We start from the raw sequence: 12,104 nt of genomic DNA, 5'->3' as shown, positions 1-12,104 counted from the left end.
GCTACCAATCCCCTGTTAACTCATTCCTGAGCAGAAGCAATACTATATAATTGCACAGTGTGAATTAGAACAAGTGGCGCAGAAGTAATGTTATAATGTGAACGTGCCTTAATTTTTTTAATTATCACCGAATATCAAGGTGCTTATTAATAAATTATTTTCTATATGTTTGAATCATTAATATCAAAGCACTATGACATGTAGCATGTGACCCTTTGTAAAAATTAAGGTGCGTTAACATTGTGAAATTACTTTTGCGCCACCTGTTATAAGATTGTATCCCTAGAATCTACCACGCGACCAACGATCGCATGTCTCAGACATCTACCGATTGGTCAACACTGCCCAAATTTTTGCTTTTTATAACTTTTTTACCGACACAACATTAGCACTAAATTATTTTTATCCCAGTCAAACAAAAAGAATTTTCAAGTACACAACAGTAGAGATGCTAAAAGTGATTTTGATTTGTTACAGAAATATGGGGTCTCCGGTCACTGAGTTCCCTCTTGAAGAAGAATATAAGAAGAAAACTGGAATCTCGCCCCAGGACATTGCCAAATTGCGACAATGGCTCGACACACAGCCCCATCTACCGGGAAAATATGTAACAGGTAACATAACTAATGATCATTTTTATAAACAAAACTTCTGTATAGCTTGCTAATAACACAGGAGACAGCTTATTGTAGATTAATGCACAAGCTAAGCTATAGATATTATCTATTTCTTAGACTTCTCTTAGACAAGTAAGCTGGCTGCAAGGCTTAGCAAACACACGACGTCTTTTCCAAGAAAAACAATTGAACTAGGGATATCGGATAGTGATAGAGGCAGTTCTAAGTTAGGCTGCGTTAGAGTCGCTGCTCACCAAAGTACTAGCTTAAACTTACATAGTCACAAAATCGACACATAAGTTATACATGTTAGTATAACGCAAAAATTGTGTTTTTTATAACTTTTTAATAAAGATGTTTTCAAGCAATGAAATTTGACTTGATTCCCAACGTTTTACGTTTTAAATCATACCAATTTTAGACAGATTTTTATGAAAAGCCTTTTCAGAATTATAAACAAGTCGAGAGAGATTCTCTGTTGTAATTGAAGTAAAATATTATTGTGGGAAGCAGACTACATGACTGTTCCATATGGAATACTTTTAACGAATGCCTTTATTGACCTAATGATGCTGATACAGCTAACTTTAGGATTTTCACAGCTTCGTCTGATATGAGTTCACGGAGCGAAAGGTTCTGTGAACTTGCAAATAATTTTATTGGGCAGTCACGCGATAGTGGCAGCTCTATGTGTGATGTGTTGTGTGTGCGACTTAGTATGACAGTTTGGATCATTCGGCAATCTGAGGAAGCGAATCTGTGCTCGGATCGCCCTCGCTGTTCACGATTAAGAGACAGAAGTCCGATTCCGGATACGGATCGTGCGGCCTTTATTGACACATGTATATTCAGGATTAATACCATAATGGTTCTAACAATTAGGCATTGTGTGAATGGCTTATTGCGATATTTGTTAATCCATGTCCTGTTGCATCTTTCTTTCTTTTTTTCTTATATATAAAAGTTATACGTAAAAGCGTTAAAAGAATAATGATTGAACTTCTGGAAAGTTTCATCTCGATAGAACTAAAATTCCTAACCACTATATAGCTACTTCTACATATAAATACATATATAATTATTTGTTACATTAATGCCTGTGTGTTTTATTACGTATGTATGTACTAGCGCATAACCTGCGGATGGCAATATGAAGTAGGAATGAGGAAGTAGTCGCACGAAACGTAATTTTGAAAACTAGATATTGTTACGGCAGATTTAAAAAAACAAGACATTAATTACTTTAAATAATCATTATAATTAGTTAACTTCAACTTAGTTTACAATTTAAGTTAGTTAATAGTTTAGGAGACTTAGTGAACAATGTTTCATACAAAAACGTAAGCAAAAAAAATAGTAATATCGTACATAATTGTATAATCAAAGGCACGAACGCTAATGTATGTGGAATGTAGATCGTAATAAAAATTCTAAGTCTTTTTTTTCTGTATTAATTCTAAACAAATTCAATATTTGTGTCATTATTGTTATGCTATAGACTCTTTTATAACTTTAAACAATTGCAGACGAGTTATTAAAATTATAAATATATAAATGAGAAGCTTAGGACTCCATACAGAGACAAGCCAAGACATTGCTAGCGATTAGACTCTGTATTTGGCACTAATCGGTGTAACATAACTCCTGAAGATACCCCGTGGAGGGGTGAAACATGTGTTGGGTAATTTGGTGGTGGCGGTTGTGTAATTCGCATTGTTTGCCGCATGCGCATTTATCAGCGGACTGGCGGCGGTGCACTTTGTTGCACGACTACCACTGCATGTGCGGAAGTGGCTAAATATTGGTCCTTTTCATACTTAATTGCAGACGATGTTTCAGTGAGCGCTAGCTTCAGAGATTGGAGCATCGGCGAAAATGTTCTAGTTTATCGGTGTTCCACACACTGAATTTTGTAGTGTGTGTGGTAGAGTTTAACAGGTTAGGTAGGCAATGTTAGAGACAACACCTAACGAGCTGGAGCACAAAAATTAAAACGCTTAGACGAAAGATAGACACAGTTCGTCACAGACACACCAACGCCGTAATAAATTATTTGTCATGCGAATGAAATAATTATTACATAAAACTTTTACCACTCATTTGTACATATTAAATATTGATTCAAAATTTAATATAAGATAGTCTTTAATTCAATATTCTAAAGATTTCATACAAATTCACAAACAACAACACACATGTTACTTGACGCCGTTCGCTATTATTATATTAAACGGTTTTATTTAGTTTGGCCCGTACGGAATTTGTTTATTTGGGTCAAAATTGGAAATTGAAATATAAGCACCTTCCCGTCGTCAGATGGATCTGAAATTTGGTACACACATTTAATTTAGGTGACAATACAATATAATATAATCAATAACATTATAAATCTAAGATGGCCGCCGATACAAAATGGCGGATTACATATTTTTCCTTAACCCCCTCAAATATGGGTATCAAATGAAAGGGCTACACTAGTAAAACACGATGATTATGTCAAAATTTAAATTCAAGATGGACGCCGTTCTAATATGGCGGGACTAGGTAAATAATTTTGCACAACCACCACAATATGGGTATCAAATAAAACCGTTTAAAAACCGTTTAACTTAAAAGTTTTTAAATGTATTTTATTTCATAATAATTTTCGTCGTGAGACGCGGTTTTGACAACCGCCTACAAATCATACGCCGCGCGTCCTTACATTTTGCGCATGCGTAGACCGATGGATTGACAGATAAGCGAAAACATTTTGACAACTGTGATTATTTTGCTAAATGTATGTTGCAGTTATACCAAATAAATCCACCATTTCCTTTCTTATATCAGACAACAAGATATAGGAATTTATTGCATCCGTACATGAATGAAATTTTCTTTACGCACTAAGCGTTTTGCTAATACTTTTATAGTGGAAACATCCAAGGTGTGGAACAATCTCCTGACGTCATTTTTTCCAGACAACTATGACTTAGGAGACTAAGACAAGGGTGAATAGGTTTCTTCTAGGCAAGCATGCAGCATGTTAGACCTCATCGCTTAATATCAGGCGAGACAGAGGTCAAATGCTTCGTCTATAAAGGATTAAAGAACGTTATAAGAACCATTGATATTTAATTTGTCAAATAAGTTCATATAAATACGTACAATTTGACAAGTTTTGAATCTCTAAATGATTTCTTAGTAGTTTTTATAAAGGTCTCAAGTCCATATTACTTTGGTATTTACTGACTTGTATGTTGTGTTTAATGCGAGAAAAAAATAGCGGAACAGAATATTTAAGTGGAGATATAATCCTTTGATGCTGCGAATGTAATACGTGAGCGGACAGTTAAATAAGATGTTTATTATTCTAGAAATGTGAAATCTTAAACTTATTGCAAGATTCATAAATGTGTATATATATATATATATATATATATATATATACAAAGTTATTCACCTGTTGCAGTATAGAATAAATATTTTGTCTTTTGACTGACTTTCTGCCACTATCTCCTAGTGCATTCCGGGGTAATAGTATGTTTATATTAATTTCATTTTATGACCCCCGTTTTAGACCTTTCGTACTTTACCTATCTTGGGTACACAGGAAATATTTTTAATAAAATATTTTTTTTATCACCTAATTATGTTGTCAATTATTTTACATCTCAATGTCAATTATTCTTCACAAATTATTTCATTACTTTCATTTTATCCTAATCCTTTCATTCATTACATCACTTTCGTCGCCTTTCCATCAGAAACAGGTTCACATTTTGCTCTGTTGTGCTTTGTTATTATTTAATTATAATATCATTTTATATTTCCTATTTTCACACTACATTCATTTATTTAATATCATTTATTGTACACGTTAGAAAATATTCACAGTTTCATAATAATAAACAAAACATGCAATAGACAGTCTTATCACACGGGGCAATCTCTTTCAGACAATCACGATATGGAAACAGTAGACATATATATCATGAGTATTTAACGTGTATAAAACATACATTCAAATTTACATACATATGTATATAGCACATATAAAAAAATACGGTTTAATACATATTACGGTATAAGAGACTTTTATGAGAGATGTATTTATTTTGACAAGTCATATACACATTCCCTTTTGCAGTACTCTAGAAAGATCTTGCGACTCTCCTTATTGATTAGAATAGATTTCTGGGCAAGTATGTAACATCGTAGACCTCGTCACTCAACGTCAGTAGAGACTGAGGTCAAATGCTTCGCCTAAAAAGGTTAAAAAATAAAGGGGCATAAGATTTTCAGATAGGCCAAAGTGGTGCATGGTACGAAAGAGATAGGGAAACACTGGAAAAACTTCTAAAATCTCTACGGCCTTATAATCCTTTAACAAACTAGTACGAGGATCTACCTTCTACTGTAAAGGAGCTTTGATACTTTACTACCAAAAATGGGTTATATACATATATACAATCTACAAACTTAATAATTTTAATAAGGTAAGTGATAGTAGCTAAACTAAGATCAACAACTTACTCTAATAGCATATATTCAATAATTATGATACGTAAACGTATTTTTAAACCTCTTTAAAAAAAATATATATATATATTATATATATATATATATATATATATATATATATATGTGTGTGTGTGTGTGTGTATATATATCACTACAATCGCCATGCTTGACAAGCGGGTTGGCGATCGCAGTGTGGTATTACGGTACGCAGAGGAAGCTGCTAGCAATCCTCTGGAACTTTCTTTGTGAGCAGAGACAATCCTATATAATTAATGCACAAAGTGTGAATTATATGAGATTGCATCCGGGAATTGTACCCGCGATCTAATTCCTTAGATAGCTTTTTGTTTCAATTTTCGTAAAATATATTAAATAAGTTAAATACGTTTCGCATTTTGTTTTATATGTGAAAAGAAAACTTTTGTTTGTAGTAATTTCCTCGCAACTTTTTCGTTTTTTTTTATCATCAAATAAACCTCGTCTGTTGACGATAATGTGATTAAATTAGATGTACAACTCGACATGTTCTCTAGTTTTACCCTTATCATTACATTTGGATTATATTTTATATTTACATCATATAGAATGCATATAATAATTTCAGCTGTAAGACATGGTGTTACAACGTAATAAAGATGTAAATCGCTCCATGTCCTGAGGTCACGACCCCAGCAAGGAGGTTAATGATTCGAGGAAGAATAGGAGTACAATGAAATTCTCCATGATCACTATTAATTCAGCCATAGATTTTCATTAGGACTGCTGGTAGAACCGATAGCGGTCTACATCCTGTCTTTCAATGACCTTAAAAAGTATGACTTCTTCTTCAGCCTTCTTTCAGCTCTCTCTATACTTAGCGATCACCCAATTTTTCCCTCTTTTTCTTTGATTTTTCTTTTACTTGTATAGTCCATTAAAACCTGTCGTTGTTTAAGGTCCATTTACAGCCTTTGATCGTCGATATATGACCAGTCCATTTTAGTTTTAAAGCCTGCATTGAAGCAACTACTTATATACATTTAATTAAAATAAAAGTAAATATTTTAATATATATTCGACGTGACGCCAACGAAACTTGCTTGTTGTTGGATGGGAACTGAATATTATATAACAATTGTTATAGAGCGTTTTTAAAATTAATTAGAACTGGATAAGAGTCATCCAAAATTTTTTGTGTAGTAGACCCCTTGCCTTGTTTTTCCGTGTTGGGTAGACCCCCTACTTACCTGATATTGATTTCCTGTAAATTTCTAACTGTAGTGAAGTTACAAACTAACTTTCTAACTGTAGTTTAGTGTTACAAACTTAAAGTAAAAACACATGTTAATTTATACATTTATTAATTGAATTTAAATTAAAACTACTCAAAATAAAATTTTGTATCTGTTATGTAAAATATACGTAACATTAAATAAACACGAGACTGCGACTCTCAGGTTTTTACAAGTTCAAAATGTATTGCGACCACAAAGCCAATCCTACAACTTACACAAACGTCATAGGTACTTTTATAAATAATGTAAATGTTTTGATGTTATAAGATAGTATGATGTAAGTAAATAGGTACTATCAGTGTATGTGTTGAGATCTACTATCGTGGACCCCCATTTTCGTTTCATGGACCCCCAAATTTTTTTGTCGCTGACGTAGACCCCTTTCAGGTTGTCATAGACCCCTAGGGGTCGATGTAGACCACTTTGGGAATCACTGAACTGGATAAATATTATTAAAAACGAAAAAAATGTAATGTTTGGATCACAGAATACAGACGTATGTTTTGTTCCAAGCTATCAGAATACATTGCTTCGAGATGTTATCAAATGTTTTGTGTGGGTTTTATCTATTTGTTTTTTATTAACCTTCAAAATAGTTAATTTCAACCTTGTTATATCGCCATTGTTTGCGGACATAAATCGAGTGACTGATTGATATCTTTGCACACAATTTGTAATAAACGGACATAGATTTTTTAATAAAATTCGGCAAAACATTATTAGACTACCATTTACAAAATTCAAAACGCATATTAAAAGTAAATTGACAGATAAGGCTTATTATTCAATAAATGAATATTTAAATGACCAGAATCCTTGGCAGTGATGTCGCCTGATTTTTTTGATTTTATTCAGGCTATATCTGATAAAGTGTATATGTATAAATCTATATTGTTAAGATATTACACAGACACCGTGTGTGTAATAGTATATACTTTTACAATATTCTTAATACAGAAGTAGAGCGTTACATTCCCAAGCATTATTATTAAAAATCCTTCATACTCTACTATAGTAGGATTCTATAAAAAGACTTTTTGTTTTGTAGTTTAAAAGTAGCATTTAAAACATAAAAGATAATCTTACTTATTCTACATTGGAACTCTTATTGGTGGTCAAGTTGACCATTTTTAATCTACTATATTTTTGACTCTACTCTGCTTCACAAAGTGTTATAGTTGTGTAGAAGAAGGAGGAAGAAACTTCACAACAACACATCTTTTAATAAAGTTTGTCATAGATTTTTAAACATACACTTTATTAGATATAGCCTAAATTAAAATAATCAAGCGACATCACTGTCAAAGATTCTTGTCATTTAAAAATTCGTTTTTCTGTCAATTTATTTTTAATATACGTTTTGAATTTTGCTAATAGTAGTCCAATAACGTGAATCCGTTTATTACAAATAAATATACTTTTTGCAGTAGTAATTTTAGTACAGTCAGTTTTTCACGGTGCCTTGTAAATACACCATGGAGGCATTAGTAGTATAGATCTTCAATAATACATTGGTCTATAGGCAAAACAATTATTAATTCCACTGTGCTGTTTTTTACCTAGAATGACAAAGCCATCTAAAGCCGGTTAATAGACATAGATTAGATATAATGACCTGTGATTAAATCAATGTCTATCCGGAAAACCGGAACGAATAAACAAGGCTCTTTTCGATGCCTAGAGTTGTTAGTACGATATATATACAGAGCTGCTAAAACATTAACTTTCAATTTATGTATGGTAAACTCTATTTAAAAATCAATGGTTTTAGAAATGATAGTTAAAATAGTTCAATTAATTTTTAACAATAGTGATCTTTTACCCGTTCACTTGTCCACGTTTGATCACCAACTCACCTGATAATTAGCGATAATGTGGTCAAAATTAGAGCAAGTAAACTGTAGGTACCTTATTGGAAAGCTTCATGTATTTTATTATCAATGTATCAATATATATACAATATACTTTATCTTAAATAGGAAGGATCAATTTTAACTAAACGAAAATTTGGTGTTTACACGATTCAAAATTTACTTATTATTTTATTTTTACTCAACTTATAGTGATGCCAAAGCACAAATACACTATAAGTAAAGATGGCTGACGAAACCGCTTAACTTAGATTGTTTTTAGATAAATGCTAAAATTTGTTATGATCGACAATGTTTTCTATTCTACGACTATAATTAATTGTCAATGTAAGTAATATAATTTAGATAATTCTAAGGCTTCAATCAGAGCACGTTCCACTAGTTAATATTTTTTTTATTTTATTAAAAATTAATGAATAAAACACTTACTCTAAATTGCACAAATTATGAAGCAGTACAGGATATCCACCATATCCTCGTGAAACGTGTCCGAACCGTAGCGTTTAGGAAATCTATCAACACATATAACAATCTATCTGAAGGCTTTGTATACAGTATATTAACTTTTATTACATCGATATCAGTAAAAAAAAATTTATTCCAAAGTTGTAAATATTATATTTAATGAAATCAGGCGTTACCTCGCGGAAGTCCATCCTAAGTAAGAAAAGGACCAATATTTAGTCACTTCCGCACATGCAGTGGTAGTCGTGCAATGAAATGCACACAAAAACACAGAGTCAACAAAAGTACAAAAGTAGTGACTCTGCGTTTGGCACTAATCGGTGTAACATAACTCCTGAAGATGCCCCGTGGAGGGGTGAAACACGTGTTGAATAACTTGGAGGTGGCGGTTGTGTGATTCGCATTGTTTGCCGCATACGCATTTATCAGCGGACTGGCGGGCGGTGCATTTCATTGCACGACTACCACTGCATGTGCGGAAGTGGCTAAATATTGGTCCTTTTCTTACTTGTAAATATTATGTTTCGTATTTGTATGTTATATAATGGTTTTCTAATAGAACCATAATACACTTGTAGAAACCTGTGTAGAAACTTATTTGTGAAAAGTGACAACCCTATACAATTAATTCATACAGTGTGAATTATATAAGAATGTATCCGTAAATCGAACCGGCGATTTACGATCGCAAACCTCAGTCCTCTAGCGCTGTGCTACCATTGCTCATATATAATTATTAACTATATAAATTTGAACCTTGAACTAACATTGGATTATAAATATTATTTTATTGTAATAAAATATTGTTCACAACAATTATGATATATTATTAGCGTGTATTATAATACATGTAATGGATAATAAACGTGAGTTTAACGCGATGTTAGCAACAATACATTAATCGTCATTTTAAACGTCAAAGGTTTACTGTCTGACCGGCTGGAAGCGACATTCATGATTTTTACGACAATCTTAACAAAGTCATCTGTCCTGTTATAATTTGACCCTATATATCTTACGTTCATTATTCACCATCATCTCAGCAAGAATTCCCACAGTTGGGCAAGAAAGAGACCGTTGATTTCCAATATGTCTGATTTAAAACATCTTCCATACGTCTTCTGATGACTCTTCTATCTGTCAAGGTCATCTATCTTATAGTGGACGTTAAAAGCCGCCCTTTCTCGTAAGAGAACTCCACTTCATAACCTTGAGGGCCTAGCAGCTGTCTGTTCTGCGTGATGCACGGCCTCCCTTCTGCTAGTTGAACTTACGAATCCACTGGCTTATATTGGCTACTTCTTTCGCTTACGTATTCTTTCACTCCTGATATATTCCAAAGTTGTATTTAAGTAAGTTGTTCCAAAGTAAGTTATATTCCATAGCTATATTAAACACATCCTTGATGACGGTCCGATGTTTTATATGTATGTGGCGTGCATATCGCGCGCCACTCAAACACGCGTTGCCTAGCAACGAGCTCTTACCCACGTGACCGTCGACCACATCGCGGCGGCGGCGGCAATGAAACTGATAAATGACAGATGGCGCCACAGTAGATGCAACAAAAGTTTGCATCGCGCTGTTGAGAGTCTCCGCGCTCATTATAAGTGCTAGCGGAGGTGCGGTCAACATTTCAAGAAGCTACAGAAGAACAAGAAGCTACAGTACTACGACCACTCCTACACTGGTGACCCCGAGTAAGAACAACGAGAAGCACCTTCTGGACCCAGCTGGTAACCACACTGGGAAGACGCGCAGATAAACCACAATATGAGTCAGCCTAGTAACGACGACCGCAAAATTGCCGAGCATGTTTGGTTACAAGTATTTAAATCTGTGATACATTCACTTATATAAAGTGATTACTGTATAGTATGTAATATTAACTTACTTTTTTCAATTGAAATGCGACAGGAATAACTTCTGCCTGTATAAAGACATATATGTCTTGTATACAGTATTGAATTTTAATACTTAGAATTTTAAAATGATTTTATCATATTTTTAAATAATTTATTTTACCATACATTGACAGAAAAAGAGCTATACATTCACCTCTTTAAATCTTTTACATCTGTTATCAATCACCCTGTATATAAATAAAACCATACAGGAAATTACAGTGTAGAAATATTATAGACTATGGTGTTAATAGAAGTATTAAAGTATCTATAATAACTGTGCAATTATGAACTTGCATTATTCAAATCATGCAACATGAGACGTGGAAGAAGTACTTGCAATTGCATCTAATTGCATTATTATAGGACAATTAGGCGAAACTATAATTAACTGTCGAAGTACATCTAATCACATAAGTTGCATCACAGATGATATTAAAGTCTGTAGAGAAATGTTTTATCTTTATTTCTTATTTATATGGCCCTCTTGGGGACCTCTTGTACAAGCCCATCTCTTGGGTTCAAAGAGAAAGTTTTGCTTAATCATTTATACATTCATTTTATTTTCTCATTCTTTCGTCTTTTTTAACCTTATGCCGTCCGGCGACACCACAGTAGTGTCGCACGCAAAATAGTATGAATAGTATCGCTGAGTTCTGTTGCTATTGAGTTCTGTTGGTGTTTTGTTTAAGTAACAATAAGTTACACACGTCAAAAAGTTTTTTGTTTTTATAAGTGTTTGTGCCCTTTCATCATGGCAGACGAAATAGATAATATTATTATTTATGATGAATGCGCGGACGTCTTGTCTGACGTTCCGGACGATTTGGCCGATTCGGAAGAAGACATTGGAGATGAAAATAGTGAAAGTGGAGCAGAATCGTCGGAAGATAGTGAAATATTTACAAGGCGAATTCGACGTTGCATCTTGTAGACTGCTTTGCTTCATACCATACGAAAGAAAAATGCTGAATACTAAAGAGAATGGTAATAGACAAATATATAAAACAAACAAATTTTGTATTTATTTACGTATGTATCTATTCGAAATTTCATAAAATTAAGGGAACAGGGTTGAGATCACATGAGAACTAGCGATGAGTTGATCAAAACTACAATTCATAATTTCCCGATAATGTCAAAAACGGCCGGCGAAAAACCTAGTAATCCGAATTAGCGCTGCCGGCACCAAGCGAATAAGTTTCTACGAAACGTGCGTACGGCAAAGTGTTAATATCTCTTATTCATTCTTCTTTTATCCGTCACTTTATCTTCCAATCTCATCTATTTCTTTACCTTTCATACCTGCTACTTTACAATATCAACTCATTTATATATTTACTATATTTCACACATTATTTTTACTTATATCTATACCTGTAATATAGACATAAGTTATCATATTATAATTTGATTACTTTATCTCATTTGTAATTTTTTTTGTTTTTAATTACTACTACTTTTTATTAT

General features: G+C 33.2%; 1 protein-coding gene across 1 annotated transcript in view; it reads left to right on the top strand.

Moving 5' to 3' along the window:
• Window positions 1-481: 481 nt before the first annotated feature.
• Window positions 482-12,104, top strand: part of LOC137924397 (clavesin-1-like) — a 29,370-nt gene continuing 17,747 nt past the window's right edge. Inside the window, exon 1 of the mRNA XM_068767796.1 lies at window positions 482-614. Within this exon, the coding sequence (XP_068623897.1) occupies window positions 482-614 (133 nt within the window). The remainder of the gene's footprint in view (window positions 615-12,104) is intronic.

Source organism: Battus philenor, unplaced genomic scaffold (assembly GCF_028537555.1).
Source record: "Battus philenor isolate CCGP_79_NKW_IND1 unplaced genomic scaffold, ilBatPhil1.0.hap1 SCAF_23, whole genome shotgun sequence".
NCBI classification, from domain to species: Eukaryota; Metazoa; Arthropoda; class Insecta; order Lepidoptera; family Papilionidae; genus Battus; species Battus philenor.
This window is presented reverse-complemented; position numbering and strand designations above follow the sequence as displayed.